The following is a 22482-nucleotide window of genomic DNA, read 5'->3' on the forward strand; positions in this document are numbered from 1 at the left end:
AGCCTCATCTTTCTCCCACAGAACAGCTGGTAGTTTCGAACTGCCAACCTTGAGGTTAGCAGCCCAATTTGTAACCGGTTTCCGAAACTATAAATTTTTATGGGAGCAGAAAGCCTCATCTTTCTCCCACAGAACAGCTGGTAGTTTCGAACTGCCAACCTTGAGGTTAGCAGCCCAATTTGTAACCGGTACGCTACCAGAGCTCAATAATAATACGACTTATTTAAGTCGAGTTGTTGGAGACACCGCCTGTAATTACTCTGCACGGTGACTGACACATAAGGGAACAAAAATGCAGTAAGTGTGCCGTCTGATTTTGGAAGGTAAGCAGGGTTGGGCCTGGTTACTGTTAGGACTTGGATAGGAGACCTACTGGGAATGCCAAGTGCTGTAGGTTTTAGAGTCCTGGTGTGGTGTTACAGGATAAACACTAGGCTGCTAACCAAAATGTCAGCAGTTCGAACCCACCAGCCGCTCCTTGGAAACCCTATACAAGGTTGCTACGAGTCTGAGTCACCTTGACAGCATTCAACAACAATTGTTTTATTATTATTATTATTACTAATGGATTGAGCTTGGGGAAGTGACTTAACGTCTCCGAGTGCCAGTCACTTCATTATAAAATAAAGATTCAAACAAGGCTGTCTTGAGGGCTGAAAGCTATGACACGAATGCTTTGGGCACAGAGCATCTATGACGTTCTTAACGGCTGCACCAGGAACATTTTTGAGCCGGTGTACTTCTTACAGCAACCACTAGATGGCAGAAAAGGACCACCTTTGCTCCTCCAGCACCAGCTGGTGGCGCCATAGTTAAAGTGCTCCGCTAGCAACTGAAAGATCAGCGGTTCGAACTCACAAGTGGCTCCAAAGGAGAAAGCTGTCAGTCTGCTTCCATAATGATTTACAGCCTTGGAAATCCTATAGGGGCAATTCTGCTCTGTCCACAGCAGTAGGTTTTTTTAGCACCAGAAAGTTTAGACATTAGTTGAGGGGAGGGGAGGAGAATGGATTTTGAACCCTTGTAATGACTACCCCTGCCCCTGTTCAGTGGAAAAATGGGAAGTTCATTTCCAAAAGCCCACCGAGACTTTCGAACCTCTGTTGAAAACAGAAATGTGTTTAAACAGGGATGTGTTTAAACTTTTTTTCCAGTGTATGTAAAGACCCTCACGGCACATTACAGTTACTGACTGCTCCCTTCCAGCCACCAGAAAATGACCAATTTTTAGACAATCAATCCTCTCCATGATCAATACCCTAAACTATCAAGTCATAAAAATAAATTTGCTAAGAAATCAATAGCAGCTTATGGTCTTGTGCGTTTGAACAAGAATTCCTTCCCAGCGCTGGTTTCATTCATTGCTGTTTGGTTTTAGTTTCACCCCAGCTATACGACTAAGTACTTTGTAGTTCAGCACCGTACAAGTCCAGCTTTGCTGGGGCCACTGAAGCCAAGTGTGGACTGGACATGGCCCCTGTGCCCTGCTCTCGCCCACAGCACTGCCTCTTATTAAAATGAAAGCTTTCCGACAAGCAAAACATACAACCGGCGGTCTAACAAGGACCCACGGAGCCATCATCAGGTTAAAGAAAGAACATTCTGGACGGCATACCCTGCTCCTTCTCTCTAGGATGAGACACTATCCCACCTCCGACATTTATCATTAAGACACTGACTCCTCCCCTACCATGGAAATGTAGGAGGGAGGGCCAAGTATTATTTCCTAATAAAGAAAATGAGACTCCCAACTCCAGACACTGAGAAAGAGTTGGCGGGGGGAGAGGGGAGAGGTGGGGAGGGGCTGTGAAAGCAGCCACACAGGGTTCATGGGTGTGGGGTGCCCCCTCTCTAAGCCAAGCTCAGCTCTAGGCAGCTATGAGGGAATGCAGTTTCTGAGGACGTCCACCATGGGGGGCCGGGGTGGGGGGAGAGGAGGACAGAAGTTGAAGGCAGTGTCCCCAATCCCAGCTCCTTGACACCCCACCCCACCCCCGTCCCAGGGCAACAGGCAGGCAGGCTGTCTACCCCTCCACCAACCTCTCCTAAAACACACAGGCAGGGACAGGCCACCTACCGACAACAATGAGGATGTCCCTTTCGATGTTGGCTTGGATGTAGATGCGTCCACGGCGCTCCGTGTGGTCCGTGCCACACAGGCTGGGGACATTCATCACACAGCGCTTGTGGACGTTCATCATGCAGGCTGTGGGGGAGAGAGGTTCAGATCAACCGGGCTGAGAGTGGTGCCCCCCCTGCCCCCGGGGTCAGCAGGGGCAGTCCTGTCCCCTAGGCAAAGGGGCTGAAACCTGTAAGTTAGGTCAGGGAAGCTGAGGGCTCCAACTTTCCCCCAACCCTGACAGGCAGAGGAGAGTGAGCCTGTCGTTCCTGGAGGCTGTGTGGAACACGGAGCACTCATCCCAACCCAGTGCCCACAGCCAGGCACCCACCTCTTCATCAGGGGCCAGCTGACGGCACGTCTAAGGGGCCAAGGGCTCCCACTTCCAAGTCAAGCAAGAATCCAGGATTTTGGTGACTTTAAATATTCACAGCTGGTGTGGCGCTGTGGGTTAATGCGCCAGACTGCAAGCCATTTGAACTGCAAGGTCAGCAGTTCAAGCTCACCAGATGCTCCTCAGAAACCCTATACAGGGTCGCTATGGGTCAGAACCAACTCAACAGCACTTAACAACCACAATAATAATCTTAGACCAGGTCCCTGGAAACAGGCTCTGGGGAGGGGCGTTGGGAGCAGGTTTGTGGGAGAGCTCTCGGGGGCTACACATGCAGGTAGTGACACGGACACCCATGTGCATGTCAAATGAGGTGAATTCGAATTGAGGATGACCCTCCAGAGTTGTCCCAAGAGGCTGGGCCCCAGGCACCAGCCAATCAATGACATGAACCACCCCTGGGAGGGGGGGGCGGTCCTCACCTTGAGTGGGGCAGTTCTCCGCAGCCAAGGGCAATTCCCAATGAGGGCTGAAGCAGGGACTCGATAAGCAAACCCACTGAATGGATCCCGACTACCGCTGACCCTCTGGGAGGAGTAGAACCGCTCCCTAGGGTTTCTGAGACGGCGTCTTTTCAGAGGCAGGCTGTCTCACCTCTCTCCCGCAGAGCTGCTGTTGGGTTTAAACCACCAGCCTTTCCATCAGCAGCTCAGTGCTTAACCCACTGCACCACCAGAGTGCCATTGGGCCCAATAAGCCAACTGTCACTGAGTCAATTCCGACCCACAGAGACCCTGTATAGCGTTTCTGAGGCTGTATAGCGTATGGAAGCAGAAAGCCTCATCTTTCTCCCAAAGAGTGACTGGTGGGTTTGAACTGCCACCTTTAGTAGTCCAGTGCTTACCCTGCAGTGCCACCAGAGCTTGTTGATGTTAAGTGCCACTGAGGTAGAGCCGACTCATAGCAACCCTGTATAGGTTTCCAAGGAGCAGCTGGTGGGTATGAACTACTAATTTTATAGTTAGCAGTCCAGTGCTTATCCTACAGCACCATACTCCACTGGAGTAGAAGCTGGGAAACGGAGTGTGGAGAGCTGGGTGGGGTCCCACAGAACCCACCACAAATGATTACAACATCAAAACAATGAAGACCAGGGCAGGCCAAATATGTCAGTAAACTGAATCAGGCCCCTGAACCACCAGTTTGAGACCTCTGTGTCCACGTCTCCTGGAAACCATACAGATAGTTCATGCTCTCCTTGCCATACACTTGTGCTTGTTCACATTGCTGGCGGATTTTCCAAAGTCTTCAGTCACACTGTCTGTCGTCCAGCACCTGGCTTTATGTGTTACTGTCCATGTTGTGTGTTTCTCTTCCACTCTCTTCCAGCCCAGGCCACATTCACTCACTCATCTCAGTCACTGTGTCCCTGTGGGCCTCAGCCTGCTGCAAGCCAACAGGCCTCTGGAGCCACCAGCACATGGAACCTCCCTGTCCCTTTGCAGCTCCTGCTCCCATGAAAGAGGGTGAGAGGCACAGAGACAAGTGCATGGGAGACCCCAGGGAGAAGCTACCTACAGGATACTGATAGCCCCGACCACCCAGTCTGTCAGACATGGGGTTGATGCCCCAGCCTCAAAGCCAGGGTAGGCTGTGGAGCAGCCTTTGCTTAATGAAGTTAGGTTCACGCAGCCTTTGCTTAATGAAGAAGAGTCCTTCCCCCACTGACCTTTCCTGCCCAGCCCTGTCAGAGCATGACTCTCGGCTCTCCCCGTACATACCTGTGGACATTGGAATGAGGCAGGCCTTCTCCACGCCAACAAGGCATCAATTCTGCACACCAGCGTTTAAAACAGGGACGTGGGCCCCAGGAAGGGTACCCAGTGGTTCCTGCTCCCTGTATTCACACCAATGGGCACCCTCTCCCACCCTGATGGGGAGCCCATTTGACTTGACCAGTGGGCAGGAACAAACAGGACACAGGGGCTGTGCCTTTGGGAAGCACCGGAAGTCGGCTCGCTGCATGGGAGCAATTCCAGCTTGGCCTGCTGAGGACGAAGGACACGTGTCCCAGTCATATCCATCAGCCCAGTGTCAGGCCGTCATTTTTCAGAGGACCCAACGGCCCTGCTCCGGACAGAGATGCCCGGCACAATGACAGCCATGCAGAATTAAATGCTAAATAAATGGTAATGCTCTGAAGCCACTCCACCTGAAAGCAGGAAAGGATTCTTCTTCACCAGCAATAGACAAGTGGTACACAGCCCACCCAGGACTTGGACCCCCAACCCTGAGATTAAACGTACTTACTGTCACATTTCATCCCCTGGTGGATGAGCCCATACAGCAGGGACCCACAGTGGTCACAAAACGTGGGGCTGGAGTAGGTGTGGATCTTAAACTTGTGTTTGCTCCGAGGGTCCTATGGCCAAGAGAAACAAACAGAATAGAGTAGCATGGAGATCGCTGGAGAATGTACCACGAGCTATACTTGGTCCCCAGCTTTCATCTTACCACCATGGTGTCTACATCCAGATACCGCACTTGCGAAATGAGTGCATCAATGAGTAGCTGGATTTCCCAGACCGTGGATGGCTCCCATTTTAACTTGAGCACATACTAAGTCAGCTGCATGACCACACCGAGCTGCAAGGGAATCTGGGGAACTTGGCCATAGGCTCTCTGCTAAAACCTAAGAGTTACCTTTTTTAAAGAGAAGGGATACTGATGAACAACGAATTGTGTGGGCCACAACTTACTTCCCTCTGGAACCACCTGAGAAACAGCCAAACAAAGTGAAGGACCAAATCCATTAAACAGGCCCCCTTGCTCCTATTTTTCTCACCTCTGCCCTCTCAGCAAGCATCCAAAGTGATTTAAAATCCAAGTCTAGGCCTGGCATCACCCTTCTTGTAGGTACTTCCCAGATTCTTGGCTTCTATAGAAAAAAGCTGGCTGTAAACTGGGCTCAGACTGCTACTTGTCCACAAATACCCACTCTTCCATTTCATAAGAACCCTCTGACTCAATGAAAGACCACATTTCCCAGCATCCCTTGCAGCTTGGTATGCTCATGTGATTGTATTCTGACCAATGAGCTCCCTTTATCCTTACCCACACAGACCAAGAAGTCAGTGAGAGTTGACAACAGCACTGAGGTTGTAACCATTAACATTAACCACCATGAGTGCCTAGACAATGAGCCAGGTCTTTTGGGAACAGACCTTACAGACAGCTACTGAAGACAGATTAGAGCCAGGAAGAGAGGAAGCAGGAAAGCCGATCAGGAATGTTGAAGCAAAAAGTGTGTGTGTGGTGTTGTGGTACAAAGCACTGGACCCTCAAGGGGGGTTTGAACCTCAGGCTTGGTGGTTCAAACTCACCAGCCACTTCTTGGAAACCCTAGAAAGGGTCGCTATGAGTCAGAACCGACTTGACAGCACTTCACAACAACAAATTCCCTTTAACTCTTGCCCTCCTTCCTGTGTTCCCTGCCTTCATCTTTCTTCTTCCAACCTTCCTCTTGTTGTACATTGCTGTCCTTGTCACCCAAGTTAACTCGTCTACCCTCTGTTGTTGGCTACTTTCTAGCCAGTGATGAATTTTCCCTTCCCTCCCACCCCTGGTAATTAAATGGCTAAGTTTATGTTATGCAAAGCTCACCTTGTTTTTTATCCCCTTCAGTTTATTCTGAAGCCCCTCCAATCACTGCCTCAGCTTTCAGGAGGGCTCACACTTGCACCCACTCACTGACTAGCCCAATCCCTCAGACCACCCAGAAAAAGTGGGTGATGGGTGATTTGGAATGATCTGCTGTTCCGTCCCATGCTCATGCCCAGCTCCGTCTCTGAGATAGGAGAGCTCACGGCCATGTCTGTCCTTGAGGCCTCCCACAGCCCCTGGACAAAGCTGACAGAGCAGGTGGACATCTGGCTCAAGGGCCGCTTATGCTTAGTCACTGAGTACAGGTCATCTGTCTCTCGGGAAAGAGTCAGACAGCTCCAGAGCTGAGTGGCCACTTGTCACAGCGGTTAGAGAGACAAAGGCCCCATGACCCCGAGATAGGCCCTGGCACCCTGCCTTCCGACTCCATCTGACACCATCCTCTCTGTGCCCTTAAGATTCTCATTTGTACTTAAACCAACCCAGCTTCACCGCCAGGTGAGAGTCGAGATATCCAACCAACAGCGGCTCAGGCACCAACCACCAACCAATCAGAATAGATACAGGACTTAACTGTGCATTAATTCTTTAGCTGCCAGCTCTTGGCAATGCCCAAAGAGTCCAGAGGCGGGTTTAAAGAGAGGGAGAGACGTGAGCAAGAGTCTGGGGCTCAGAGAACTCAGTGGCTAGTCATCAATCAGTTTAAAAGTATTACAGATTTTCACAACTAATTAAGCAGTCCTGGTGTGGCGCTGTGGGTTAATGCGCCAGACTGCAAAGCCATTTGAACTGCAAGGTCGGTGGTTCAAGCTCACCAGCTGCTCCTTGGAAACCCTAAACAGGGTCGCTATGGGTGGGAACTGACTCAATGGCACTTTAACAACAACAAGTGTGAAGAGGTTACATACATGCAAGCCCTGCCTTAAGCCAAAACAATGTCACCTTCCCTGACATCTGAGACTGAGGCCACTGATCATTCCTAGAATGACCATGAAAAACCCTGTAGTTTGTGAGATGTAACTTTCCCTGTGCTCTTGCATTGGTTGTATCAAAGACCCAGCGTTTATTTCTGTCTCCCCCACACCCACCGCCTTGTTTTACAACCATACCCTGTGTCCCATCCAGTGCACCTGCAGTGAGCCCAAACCCTGTCCCGGATCCTCCTTCATGCCTAGAAATCATACCCTGGAATCCATGGACACTATCAAGCCTGCAGATAAGTTATATTTAACCCATATAGTGTTTCTTAAAAAATGTGAATTGATCATATCCAATAATCATGAAATGTCATATCTAAAAAATGTAGATTTGTACCATTTCTTCAAAAAAATCACAAGTCAGGGCAACAAATGACCCACAGTCAGCAGTTACTTCCTTTAGATAAGGGATGTTGCTGCTTTTGTTAAATGTCTTCGAGTTGATTCCAACCCACAGTGACCCCATATAGGGTTTCCAAGGAGCAGCTAGTGAGCTTGAACCGTTGACCTTGTGGTTCAACATGACCTTGCAGTCCAGCACATTAACACACAGTGCCACACCAGGACTCCTAGATAAAATATAAGATCTCCTTTTCTCCACAGTCCCCAGCATTCCCTATTGCCTTACACTATACTTGCTTCATTCTTTCACTTCTTTGTCTTACCTCTGTAGGTCTGTGACCTCTACCTGACTGTCCTTCCTCTCTCCTGACAGCCCACTGGCTGGGATCCAACCCCACAGGAACTCATCTCATATCCCCTGAACTCCTGGATGCGTGCATTTGCTAGATACTTTGAGAAATAGATTTCAAATTATGACATCCCTAAGCTAGCATTGGCGTCCTGGTGTGGCGGTGTGGGTTCATGCGCCAGACTGCAAAGCTGTTGGAACTGCAAGGTCAGTGGTTCAAGCTCACCAGCTGCTTCTTGAAAACCCTAGACAGGGTCACTATGGGTCAGAACTGACTTGACAGCACTTCACAACAACAACAACAAGCTAGCATCAGCTTGGTTTTGCCAGTCCTATCTTCCATCCTGCAATCCTGGACTGACTCCACTCCTATCCATCATGCTTTGTACTAGACAAGCTTGGATTTCCAGGTATCTCCTTCAGTGGCATCGCTAAGATGGAGTGATAAGGGTCAGTGACAGGCTACTCGGGGTTCTTCCCAGACCAGACTCTTCACCAAGAGGATCCAACCCCCAGAATCCACAGGACCTGGCAGATCCCAACTCAGCAACTTCATCATGTAACTGCAGACAGACACAACGGCTCAGGAGGAAGAAAGCACAAACTCGATGCAAAAAAAAAAAAAAAAATTAAACCTCTAAACCAAAATCCAAAATAGCTTCTATCGGTCTGAATGGGTTGTGTGGCTTTCTTTGCAGGTGGACTAAATCCGGCTGAGCTGAAGCAAAGCTGCTTGAAGAAGGAAGCTGAGTTGAAGTACAAAGGAAAGGAACACAAAGCCCAAACAGGGTGTTGGAGAAGGAAGTAAAAGCAAACAGTACATCCCAGCTGGGCCATCACTTGAGACTCACAGGGCATCAAGAACCCTCAAGATACAATCTCCAGGGAGTGAATGGCAACGTTAGAGAGAAGGGGCCAGAGGGAAATCCTCTCAGAACAGAGGGAAAATTGGGGCATGGGTGGACAAGATTACAGAGAAGATCCCAGTAGGCTATCGTCTCACAACAGAGGTTGGGCAGCAGAGCTCATTCTGCAATCCATTTATGGCCACAGCTGAACTTCTAAGTAGTCTCTGGTTCCTCATCCATTAATCGTTGATGTTAACAGTACCAACTTCACAGATGAGTTGCGATGAAAAAGCACCAAACACAATGCTCTGCACACAATAAGTTAACAGTTCTTGATTTCAATCATCCAAAGAGAAAAAAGAACTTTGACAACACTTCCCAAACTTCAGACACGAGCCTTCACCAGTTTTGCTGAGTCTACGCAACACCTGTACTATTATTTACTTGGCACTTTTACTTAACTCAGCATGACATTCTTACTTAAATAAACCTACTTTACAATGAAACTTAAGAGCTGTGAGTTCATGGGAATCAATGTACAAATTATGTTTTCATTCTAATGTATCGTGGAATAAAAAAAAAAAAAAAAACCTCTTAAATGAACTTTTAATATTCCTGTAAATACAGAAATTGTTGTAGTTGTTGTTAGGTGTCATTGAGTTGGTACCGGCGCATAAAGACCCTATGCACAACAGAACAAAACAATGCCCAATCCTGGGCGATCCTCACAATCGTTTCTACATCTGAGCCCATTGATGCTGCCACTGTGCCAATCCATTTCATTGGGGGTCTTCCTCTTTTTCTCTGACCCTCCACTTTACCAAACATGATGCTCTTCTCCAGTGACTGGTCCCTCCTGATATGCCTGAAGTGTGAAAGATGAAGTTTGGCCATCCTGGCTTCCAAGGAGCACTCTGGCTGTACATCTTCCAACACAGATCCTTGTTCTTTTGGAAGCCCATGGTACTTTCAATATTCTCATCCAACACCATAACTCAAAAGCATCAATTTTTCTACGGTCTTCCTTAGTCCAACTTTCACATGCTTATGAGGTTATTTAAAATACCATGGCTTGAGTCGGGCACCTCTTAGTCCTCAAGCTGACATCTTTGTTCTCCAATACTTTAAAGAGGTCTTGTGCAGCAGATTTACCTAATGCAATACGTCGTTTGATTTCTTGACTGCTGCTTCCATGAGTGTTGATGGTAGATCCAAGCAAAATGAAGTCATTGACAACTTCAATCTTTTCTCCATTTATCAGGATGTTATTTATTGGTCCAGTGGTGAGGACTTTCATTTTCTTTACATTGAGGTGCAATCCATACCAAAAGGCTGTGGTCTTTGATCTTCATCAATAAGTATTTTAATGGGCAAGTTGGTGGAGGAGGGGAGACAATTTGACACTTTTTATAAAAGTTACAAATAGTTTTACACTTTGACCGTCATTCTGCTTCTGGGAACTTTTCCTGGAGATGCCATTGCATATACAATAAATGATATATATACTTGGTTAGCCATTGTGGCATTGTTTATAATAGCAATAGGGAGGGACCAGCCAAATGTCATCCATAGGGAACTGCCTAAATAAATTTGAGTACAGTCACACCATTTGGGTTTTAAGAAGATTGAGGAAATTCACTGCACTTACCTGAAAGATCTTCAGGATATAAATCTTAAATGGAACATGTAACAACTACAAAAACCCAAGGTTCAGAGTGTGTACTTGTGTGAACAAGTGAGGTAGAATAAGACAGTTTATTCTTAACTGCTCATTACCTGCTAAAGAAACACTGCAAGACATACGTGTCATAGTCCTGGTGTGGCGCTACAGGATAATGTGCTGGACCGTAAAGTCAGTTTGAACCACAAGGTCGGCGGTTCAAAGTTACCAGCTACTCCTTGAAAATCCTAAACAGGGTTTCTATGAGTAGGAGCCAACTCTACCCCACTTAACAACAATGACAACATGAAGGTAGGAGGGAACAGAAATAGACAGGGGGTAAAACTTCTCAATACATATCTTTCACAACACAAACAGCAGCTACACATTTGGACCCTGACATATGGAATACACAGGAATCAAACAGACTATTATCTGTGGCAAGAAACTCAGTCAGAACAGGGCCAAGAGTCAACTGTGGAACAGACCATCAATTATTCATATTCAAATTCAAGTTGAAACTGAAAGAAATGAAAACAAGTCCACAAGAGTCAATGCACTACCTTTAATATATCCCACCTGGATTTAGAAACCTCAAAAATAGAGTTGACTACTCTTGAATGATGAAAGGAGCTCTGGTAGCCTAGTGGTTACGAATCGGGCTGCGAACCTTAAGGTCAGCGGTTCGAAACTACCAGCTGCTCCGCGGGAGAAAGATGAGGCTTTCTACTCCCATAAAGATTTACAACCTCGGAAACCCTATACAGGGTCGCTATGGGTCGGAACCGACTCGACGGCACATAACAACAACAACAACAACTCTTGAATGATGATGCGAGGGGACCGCAATCATTGTAATGAAATGAAATACAATAGGAGTGTATAAAACCGATGTTCTCCCATGTACACTTCTCTCAAGTCACAATAAAAACGTGAAGAAGAAAAAAGAATAGATTTGACGCACTGAACCCTAGTTACTTAGCATCCGATGAGACATGGGATCACATCATAAAAATGAAAACAAAAGATCATTTATAAAACAGGAAAGAAAGAAAAGACTAAAATGGATGTCAGAAGAGATTCTGAAACTTGCTTTTGAATATAGATTAGCTAAAGTGAATGGAGAAATGATGACGTAAAAGAGCTGAACAGAATATTTCAAAGGGTACCTCGTGAAGATGAACGAAGTATTATAATAAAATGTGAAAAGACCTAGGATTCGAAAACCAAAAGGGAAAAGCATGCTCAGCGTATTTCAAACTGAAACAACTGAAGAAAAATTTCAAGCCATGAGTTTTAATCATGAAGGATTCTATGGGCAAAATATTGAATGACACGAGAAGGTATCAAAAGAAGGTGGAAGAAATACTGTATCAAAAGGAAATGGTCAAGATAGCATATGATGAAGAACCAAAGGTATTAAAGGAAGAAGTCCAAACTACACTAAAAACATTGACCAAAACAAGGCTCCAGGAATTGATGAAACACCAATTTAAATGTTTCAAAGACAGATACAAGTGCTCACTTGTCTATGAAAAGAAATTTGAAATACAGCTAAGTAGCCAACTGACTGAAAGGAATCCACATCCGTGACCATTCCAAAGAAAAATGAGCCAAACAAAATACAGAAATTATTGAACAACATCATTACAAACAAGTCAAGTTTTGCTGAACATAATTTAAAAACAAAACAAAAAAAAGGAGCTAAAATGAATAAAGAGAACTACTGTTAACTGATGGTACATGGAGGGGATTATAATTATTGTAATGAAAACTAATGAAACAAAGTATATGATTTGTTGAATGTAAAACTGATGATCTGCCCTGTAAACTTCCACTCAATTCACCATAAAATCTTTTTTAAAAAAAGAGTTGTGGCAATGCATTAACAAGGAATTGTCAGAAATTCTAGTCAGATTCAGAAGAGGCTATGGAACAAGGGATATCATTGCTGCTATCAGATGGATCTTAGTTAAAAGCAGAGAATACCAGAGAGATGTTGGCCTGTGTTTTCTGATCTTGGAAAGACTTTGGACGGTATGTGTAACAACAGATCATGGATAACATTGCAAAGAATGGGAATTCCAGAACACTTGATCGTGACCACGCAGAACCTGTACACAGACCAAGAGGCAGTCACTGGAACAGAATAAGGTGATACTGCATGATTTAACATCAGAAAAGGTAAGTGATCACCAGCATTATATCATTTCACCATACCTACGCAATCTGTATGTGAAGCAAGCAATCCACGTAGCTGGATTATATGAAGGAGACTGTGGCATCAGGATTGCAGGAAGACTCATTAACAACCTGTGATATACTAAATTTACTAGTTATGCAGTAATCAATCCTGGAAAAACTCCAAGAAGTGGAATGACTGGGTCAAAGGGTAAAAACATTTGTAATTTTGAGAGATAGATGCTTGCTGAAAGCAAAGAGGGCTTGAAGCACTTGTTTACTAATGAAGATCCTTTACCATGGATTTACACCTCAGCATAAAAAAAACAAAAATCCTCACAACAGGACCAATAAGCTTTATCACGATTATCTGACAAAAGATTAAAGTTCTCAAGGATTTCATTTTACTTGGATTCACAGTTAACACCCACTAAAACTGGTGTGGCGCTAAAGGTTAATGCACCAGACTGCAAAGCTGTTTGAACTGCAAGGTCGGTGGTCCAAGCTCACCAGCTGCTCCTCGGAAACCGATACAAGGTCGCTATAGGTCGGAGCCAACTTGAATGCACTTCTAGCAACAAGAAAACAGCACTTAGGAAATCAAACAACAAATCGCACTGGGCAAATCTGCTGTGAATTGGACCTTTTTTAAAGCGTTAAAAAGCAAAGAAGTCACTTTGAGGACTAAGCAACAAGTCAGGGTATTTTTAACTCCTTCATACGCATGCAAAAGCTGGACCATGAATAAGAAAGACTGAAGAAAAATTGATGCATTTGAATTAAATGTTGGGGGGAAATGTTGACTATACCTCACTCTGCCCAAAGAACAAACAAATCTGTCTTGGAATTAATACAGCCAGAAAGCTCCTTTGAAGCAAGGATGCTAAGACTTCATCTTACATACTTTGGACATGTTATCAGGAGGAACTAGTCCCTGAAGAAGGCTTTCATGTTTGGTAAAGTAGAGAGGGTCAGGGAAAAAGAAGTAGACCTTCCATGAGATGAATTGATACAGTGGCTGCAACAATGAGCACGAGGATCCTGTAGAGTTTCATTCTGTTACATACAGAAGGTTACTATGAATCAGAATGAACTCAATAGTACCTGACAACAACATACACCTTTTGATAGCTTTAGTGGAAAGTAAAATATTTCAGTGTTCCCCTGAGTACCACACAAATCATCTCACGGCTAGCACCATCATGCTGGGTAGCACAACATACTGCAATACCCCAAACTGCAAACAAAAGCCAAAAATTACCAAGAGAAAAGAAACAGGGAAACTTTAATTGAGACTGTGTGGACTGTGATTTTGTCAACAGAAAATGTGCATAATGTTAGAAGCTGTAATTACACACGCACTCTGCAGTTGAAAGGGGGATACTATAATTTGGTAGAAGATCTTTCACTTTATTCCTGGAGGAGAGAGTGAATAGAACTGAAAACACTGTAAATTTTCAGGCGCCTAGGGATGCCTGACCTACGAGCAGTTTGGTGCACCATTCACCTGGTCTTTTCCAGACCCAACCCCTTTGGGAAAGACAAAATTGTTTGGCTTGAAAAGATAAGCTACTATGGTCTAAAGGCTGCAGTCATTTTCTGTATGGTTAAGACCTACACAGGTGTTGAAATAAAGATTGTCGTCGTTGTTGTTGTTAAATGACAACCGAGTCAGTTCCAACTCATAGTGACCCTGTATGGGATGTCCGTGGAGTGCCTGGTGAGTTTGAACAGCAGACCTTGAAGTTAGCAGGCCAGTGCTTATTGTACAATGCCACATCAAGACTCCATTAGGTGCCCTGTATTTGTTGTACTGTGTCGTTGAATTGGTTCTGACTCATAGTAACCCTATTTAGGGTTTCTGAGGGGCGGTTACTGGGGTTGAACAGTCAACCTTGAGGTTAATGTTGTTATGTGCTGTGGAGTCTGTTTCGACTCACAGCGACCCTGTACAGGGTTTCCTGGGCTGTAAATCTTTACAGGACCAGAAAGCCTCACCTTTGTCCCGCGGAACTGCTGGTAGTTTCGAACTGCTGACCTTGAGGTTGACAGCCCGACTTGTAACCACAACACTACTACAGCTCCTTTCGAGGTTAACAGTCCAGTGCTTATCCTACAGAGCCACACTAGGACTCCATCAAGCGCCTTGTTGTTGTGTGCCTAGAGTCAGTTCCGACTACAGCAACCCTGTATAGTTTTCCGGGGTCCTGGTGTAGCTTTGTAGGAGAAGTGGTGGTGGTAATGGCAGTAACAGCGTGCCAAGGAGTCGATTCCAGCTCATACTCTGTAAAGGGTTTCCAAGGCTTTGAATCTTTACAGCAACAAAAAGCCTCATCTTTCTCCCCTGGAGAGCCTGGTGAATTTGAACTGCTGACCTTGAGGTTAGCAGCCCAACACATAACCCACTACACTACCAAAGCTCCTTGTAGGATAAGTACTGGAATGCTAACTGCAAGATCAGCAGTTCAAACCCACCAATTGTTCCTTGGAAACCTTATACAGGGTCACTATGAGCCAAAACCGACTCAGTGGAAATTAACAACATAGGGTTTTTGAGGAGTGACTGGTGGGTTTGAACCGACAAACCTTGTGATTAGCAATCGAACTGCTGACCGTGAGGTTAGCAGCCTGATTCGTCACCACTATGCTACCAGAGCTCCTTGGTAAATGTTTCTCCACGTTTCTCATTTTTCTCGTTAGTTTTGCTGATGTTCCTTTTGCTGCATATAACAAAAGCACATACCTGTGTGTGTGTGTGTGTGTGTGTGTGTGTGTGTGTGTGTGTGTGCGCGCGCGCGTGCGCACGCATGCACATGCATGCGTGTGTTTAAACAGGAACCAAATTTCCTTTTTCCTCATAGTCTTTTGCCTCAGTGTAATATATATGTAGAAATTGCTTTCCAATACTTTTTTCTACCACTTCTAAGGTTTTATTTTTATACTGAAATGATTTCCATTGGAATTTATTTTAGAGTGAGCTCTGAGAAAAGGCCTTTGATTTTTCTTAATGTCTTATGTTAACAGCAAATACATGAAATGTATCTTTTCCTGCTGATTTGAAATGCCTCTTTTATCCTAAATTGATTTCTTACGTGTTCTTTATCCCTGATAAAATGTCTCTTATGTGCCACTGACTATCTCTCTAATCCTGCCACAATGCCATACTGTTTTAATTATCATAGGTTTATAATAATATCTAGAACAATGAATGTTATTGCCCACACAGCCCTTCCCCAGCATTACTGTACTCTTTTACATTTGTCTTGGTATTCTCACCCACTTAATCTTTTATCTTAAACTTTTTATTGTGCATGTAAGCTTACAGAGCAAAAAATATAAATATTATTATTCCAAATTGTATTGGAAATGCCAATCTTTCCCTTCCCTGTTTATTATCCCATTTAAAATTCCAACCTCAGTAGCCAACAGAGCATCTGACGACACACCTTCAGCCAGCACTGAATGGATGAAGGAAAAGCCAATCCACGGTCTGGTCCATGACCTATGAGTTAGGACCAATCTCAAAAGAAAGAATTGGGCCAATGAGATTTTAGAATGAGGAACTGGGCAGTGCTATGTGTAAGGGGGTGGATGCAGATTTGGATATAGATTTGGGAGGAGGGGGGACAGACAGTGAGAGCAAATTATTATGTAATTCAAGCCCTTCTTATGACTTACAGAAAAGTGATTTAAAATTCTTTACTGAGTTCTCCAGACTTCTTAATTTTATTCTTAGGCATGTTACGTTTTTCATTGCTATCCTAAATAGGGTAGCTTTACCTCTTATTTTTGAGCAGTTACTGCTGAAATATAGAAAAGAGATTCCATTTCTTTATTTTGTAACCAGAAATTTGGTTAAGAAATTAAGAATACGTGTTGAATTCTTTTCTTGTGTTTTTTTCTTTTTCTGGTAGGAAATCATATCGTTTGTCATTAATATTAAGCTAGTCTCTCCTTTCTGGGATTTCTCTTATTTGAATAAATAAACTAAATATGAGGATGAGTCAAAAATTATCTGCACTCGGTTATATTAAAACGCCCGTCCACGTCTACCGCTGATGACAATATTGATTGTGCTTGTGAAATGATTCTGTCGAACACACGAGTGACAGTGGATTATGTGGCAAATTATTTGCAAATCAGCCATTCCTCTGCCTATGAAATAATCCACGACAGACTTGGGTTTTGAAAACTTCGTGCGAGATGGATACCCAAACAACTCACAGAAGAAGCATTTGGACATCTGCAAACAAAATTTGGACTGCTACTCTAAGGTCAAAGTTTCTTAAAGAAAATCGCTACTAGTGACAAGACATGGACTCATCATTAGGAGCCTGAGAGCAAACAGCAGAGAAAGGAATGCAAACATTCTCAATTGCCGACCAAGAAAAAATTCAAAGGTCAACCATCAGTTGGAAACTTGACACTTATTTTGTTGGGATTCTCAAGGGCCAGTATTGGATCATTATCAGAAGAAAGGTTCAACAATCAACAGCGCTCATTACAGTGAGATGCTCACTGAAGAGCCAAAGCCTAAACTTGAGATTAAATACAGAGGACTGCTAGCCAAGGGCAGTGTGATCATGCATGACAGTGCACATCCACACACCTCTGCCCACACTGTTGACACTCTGAAAAAACTTTGTTTTGAGATGTTAAAGCATTCTCCCTCTAGTCCTGTTCTTGCTCAATCGAACTTTCACCTGTTTGGTTCCCCAAAAGTAACGCTTGGAGGACTAAGATTCATTTCTGATGAAGTGAAGATAGTGGTGCATTCGTGGCTCACAGCTCAGCCTAAAACCGTTTTTAACAAGGGAATACAAAAGCTTGTTGACAGATGGACAAGCGTATTGAAAAGTAAGGAAATGATGTCCAAAAATTATGTTAATTGTCTTTTCTAAAAGTTGATTAAATGCTACAGCCAGAGTGCGGATAATTTTTGACTCACCCTCATCTATTGGCTATGCTAGCTGATTGTGCCATTGATGGCATTCCAAGGAGACCCTGGCAGGGACTCACAGCAGTGGTGAGTCGTGGTTTTGATGATGGTTTTGTGCCCTCAGTCTTAGGGTGTGTCCATTGGTTAGGAGCTCGGCAGACTTACCCAGGTCAGCCAGCTCTCCCGGATGGCAGACACTTTATGAAGCTGCATCATAACCATGTCCTTTGACAAGGAAACAGACTCTCCAACTCAACACAGTCCCCACTCAGTCCACTGTTTAGTGCCTGCACACTGCAGGAAACCAACTCTGCTTAGTATTGTTGTTATTATTAGGTGCCATCGAGTCAGTACCGACTCATAGTGACCGTACGTACAACAGAACGAAACACTACTGGGTTCTGGGCCAACCTCACAATTGAGCCCATAGATGCTGCCACTTGACCAATCCATCTCGTTGGGGGGTCTTCCTCTTTTTCTCTAACCCTCCACCTTACCAAACATGATATCCTTCTCCAGCAACTGGTCCCTCGTCAAAATATGTCCAAAGTATGAGAGACGAAGTGTGGCCATCTTGGCCTCCAAGGAGCACTCTGGCTACACTTCTTCTGGAAGCCCATGGCACTTTTTGATATGCATAGTATGTTGTTGTTGTTGTTGTTATGTGCCGTGGAGTCGGTTCCGAGGCTGTAAATCTTTACAGGAGCAGAAAGCCTCATCTTTCTCCCGCGGAACAGCTGGTAGTTTCGAACTGCTGACACTGAGGTTCACAGCCCGATTTGTAACCACTAGGCTACCAGAGCTCCTTATGCTTAGTATAGCCAGGGTTAATAAAACCCAACAATTCCACTCCTAGCTCTACAGCTCAGAGATTTGAATATAGGACTCAAACTTGTACATCAGTGCACATTGTAGCTTATTCACAATAGCCAAAAGGTGAAAACAACTCAAGTGCCCATAGGCAGATAAATGGTAAACAAAATGTGGCATATCCATACAATGGCAAATGTATTAGCCAAAAGAGAAACACAGTAATGATACGTACTAGGAAATGGATGGACTTTGAAAACAGAAAGTTACGTAAAACCAGTCAGACATAAAAGTGAGAATATTGTATGACCCCACTTACATGAAATACCTAGGACAGGCAAATGTATAGAAACAAAAGTTGATTCACAGCTCCCAGGGACTCAGGGGAAAATGAATGGAGATATTATATTTTTGTGGGCACTGATAAAAAAAACCTTTGTAACTAAATACTAGAAATAGTTGTACAATATAGTTAATGTAACTAATGTCACCGAATTACACATTTCAAGATAGTCAAAATGGCAATTTTTGGTATACCTTTTTTTTTTACTGCAATAAAGTTTTTGAAAATATTAACCGTAGAAAGCACAGCTGCAAGTATTCACTAAGCCACAGAAAGATGGTGAGACCAACCCTCGGAGCCAAGCGGGAGTCTCCCTTCCAGCAAGCAAATGCAAGTGCCAGGCAGTCCCTGTCTAAAGTGGCTTCAAAGTACTACACATTCCACCTGCAGCACTAGTTGCAATTTGGTGCGGGAACTAGCCAAGCGTGAGAAGCCACATCCATTGCAACAGGGGTGGGGAGGAGGGTGCTGTTGTCGTTAGGTGCCATGGAGTCAGCTCCTACCCATACCAAGACCCTCTGTACATCAAAAGAAAACACCACCTGGTCTTGCACCATCCTCACAATTGCTGCTACATTGGAGCCCATGGCTGCTGCCACTATGCCAATCCATCATGTTGGGGTCTCCCTCTTTTTTGCTGTACCTCCATTGTCCTTCTCCAGCGACTGGTCCCTCCTGGTAATATGTTCAAAGTATGAAAGACGAAGTCTGTCATCTTGGCTTCTAAGGAGCATTCTGGTTGCACCTCTTCCAACATAGATTTGTTCCTTCTTCTGGAAATCCGAGATACCTTAAAAATTCTTCTCCAATACCATAATTCAAACGCATACTTCAAATTAAAATTCTTCCACTGTTTTCCTTATTCACTGTCCAAATTTTGCTTGCATATGAGGTTCCTGGAAAATACCATGACTTGGGTCAGGCGCACCTTAGTCCTCAAACTGATATCTTTGCTCTTCAACACTTTAAAGAGGTCTTGTGCAGCAGATTTGCCTAATGCAATACATCGTTTGATTTCTTGACTGCTGCTTTCATGAGTATTGATGGCTGATCCAAGCAAAATGAAGTCTTGGACAAATTTATTTTTTTCTCTTTTTATCATCCTGTTATTGATTGTTCTATTGGTGAGGATTTTTTATTTCTTTACATTGAGGTGCAATCCATATTGAAGGTTATGATCTTTGATCTTCATCAATAAGAATGTCTTCCTGATGTTCATGAATAAGTCCTCTTCGCTTTCAGCTACAATTTATGGATCTTTTATAAAGGATTCCTGATAATAGAGGAATCCTAATTAAAAGAGGGAAAATGAAGAACAAATTTCATATGATCATGGAATGGAGAATTCTGAGGTCATGGAAGGTAGATGAACATCTGAAACTGTTCCCTGAGACAATCTTTGAATTGTAAACCAAAAATTCCATCTAAATTCCATCCCCTAAAGCCTTCTTAGAATCAAAGAATTTTTCAGTTAGTAAAAAAACATATCTGCCTTGAGCATTATGTTCTTTTAAGAACTATCTCTATGGAGTCTTGGTGTAGCGTTCTGGGTTAATGCACTGGACTGCAAAGTCAGTTTGAACTGCAAGGTCGGTGGTTCAAGCTCATCAGTTGCTCCTCAAAAACCATGAGTTGAAACCAACTTGATGGCACTTAACAACAACAACAATATGGGATTAAAATGACAACCACAACTAGAAAGTTCTGATAGAGAACTTAGTGGGCAGTGAGTTTGTGTTAATGACGGACAACCAGGAGGTTGAGAACAGTTACACAATTCAAAAGAAGTAATCGAAACCTCTAAATTATACCTGTTGAAACTGTTGGTGCCTGTTTAGCTGCGTATATTCTCAACAACAAAAATTAAAATAAATGTATTTTTGTAGAAGTCAGGTGGCTTGAATTCAAACACTGGCTCCATCAATTGTTAGCTCTGTGTCTTGGTCATGCTGCCTAACCTCCTTGGCTCCAGGTCTCTCCTCTGGTCATTATGAACACTGATGCTTATTTTGTGGGGCTGTGTTGTGGGGGACTGAATTACCTAAACTCCTAACAGAGCTGCCTGGGGCAAAGCATGAATATAATAAATACCCACTATTAGTACTAGTTATTTCTTCACAACTATGAGTCAGTCTCCTGAGTTGTTACTGTTCCCAATAAATTCACCATAGATTCTCAGTTCTTGACTTGAGTCATATTTCCTGCACCAATTCCCTCCACATAAACTATGAGCTCATCCATGTAACTACTCAATATTTGCTGAAAACCTTGCCTATGTCTGGTGCTAGGTGAGCAAACTCAGACCCAGGATCTATCCTCATGGCCCCCGTCTAGTTGAGGAGACAGAAGAAAAGCACAAACAATGTATACTTACAACTGATCTCAAGGAGAAGTTCATGGTGCTTTAAATAAAAAAAAACACAATGGTTTTAGTCAAGTCAGGTCCAGTTTCTTATGACCTCGTATGCATCAGGGTAGAGCTACGCTCCAGAGGGTTTGCGGTGGTTGCGATCTTTGGAAGCAGATCACCAATCCTTTCTTCTAAAGTCCCCATCTTGGATTTGAACCTCCAACCTTTACATTAGTAGCTGAGCACTTGACTGTTTGCACCAGCAGGGACACTCATGGTACTTAAAGTGCTGGCATTGAGGTCAGGTCCACTGTCAGAGTGGCCACGAAGGGCTTCCCTGAGGAAGCGATGCTTGTGTCAGGAGGCAGAAATGTGGGGCTGGGGCTCTGCCCTCCAAGGAACACCTATTCAACTTGCTGGGTCCTGTTTAAATCCAGGTAGGCCTGGCTGATATCGTCCACTGCTTCAGCACCTGTACCTTGTACCCAGATGGAACCCTGGACTGCAGACCTCACCCACCCATGAGAGGAGTTCAGCACAGAGACCATGAGTCAGACCCTAATGAAAGACATCCTGATTCTTCCCAGTCATATGGCCTTGAGCAAGTGACTTCAACTAAATGAGCTTGAATGTCTCACCTGTAAATGTGGATAATCGCTTGTTAGGCAGCAAGTAACAGAGCAACATATACTGCAAGGCCAGACTATATGGGCTGGAATCCCAACTGAGTCACTTTGTACTTTTGTGACCTTAGGCAGGTTACTTAACTTCTCTGGGCTTCAGTTATTCATCTTTAAATGGATGTCATAACAAGAGCCCCTAAATCCTTATAGGATATGAGAATTTTACGAGCTATAATATTTGTAAAGGACTCAACAGAGTACTTGACACATAGTATGTATCATGTAAGTATCTGTTCAATAATCTAAAAGAAAACGTGCCTGCTCTCAAGATCATGTATACAAAGAAGCTTCAAAAGTTCCTGGAAAGATTCCATTATCTTTTCATTCCATTTTTCCAATAACTTTTTGAAGCCCCTAGGTGTGATGTGTTTAGCACAGTGACTGGTATACAGTACGCATTTGATTAATGTTAGCTTAAAATAAAAGTGACATCTGTGATCTTGGGCAAGTCACTTCCCCGTTCAGGTTTCAGTTCCCCCGTAAGAAAACAAAGGAGTTAAGGGGGGCATTCCCCAGGGTCCTTCAAATCCGACTAGGCTGTTCTCACCGTCTGCACGCCTCTCCCTTCGGAGACTGCATTGTTGAACTCATGACCCCCAGTGTTTCACGGAACAGCCACACTGCATCGGATTACACCTTCAAAGTATAAATGAAGCCTCCACCACCCACAAAGCTCACACACCCATCCCTTCAGCCCCTTCCTACCTCCCTCTCCCACCCCATGGTCCAATCATTCCTCTCCCAAGGTGAGGGGATCATTCAGAGGCAGGAACATGACGCAAAGTGACTCCACTTGCCAAAACGTAGATGGCTTGACTTCTAGCTTCCTGACAGCCCTGCTGTCACCCGGCACAGTAGAGTCTGCACTTCAGACTAGTAGCTAG

At 44.3% G+C, this 22482-nt stretch overlaps 1 protein-coding gene across 2 annotated transcripts in view; it reads right to left on the reverse strand.

The window, feature by feature from the left end:
* Positions 1-22482, reverse strand: part of PRKCB (protein kinase C, beta) — a 448755-nt gene that overhangs the window by 227366 nt on the left and 198907 nt on the right. For both annotated transcript variants that reach the window (XM_006867193.1, XM_006867194.1), the window contains exons 4-5: positions 4764-4875; positions 2078-2206 (exon numbers count right to left, since the gene is read on the reverse strand). In XM_006867193.1, the coding sequence (XP_006867255.1) occupies positions 2078-2206; positions 4764-4875 (241 nt within the window). The remainder of the gene's footprint in view (positions 1-2077; positions 2207-4763; positions 4876-22482) is intronic.

Source organism: Chrysochloris asiatica, unplaced genomic scaffold (genome assembly GCF_000296735.1).
Source record: "Chrysochloris asiatica unplaced genomic scaffold, ChrAsi1.0 scaffold00102, whole genome shotgun sequence".
Classification (NCBI taxonomy): Eukaryota; Metazoa; Chordata; class Mammalia; order Afrosoricida; family Chrysochloridae; genus Chrysochloris; species Chrysochloris asiatica.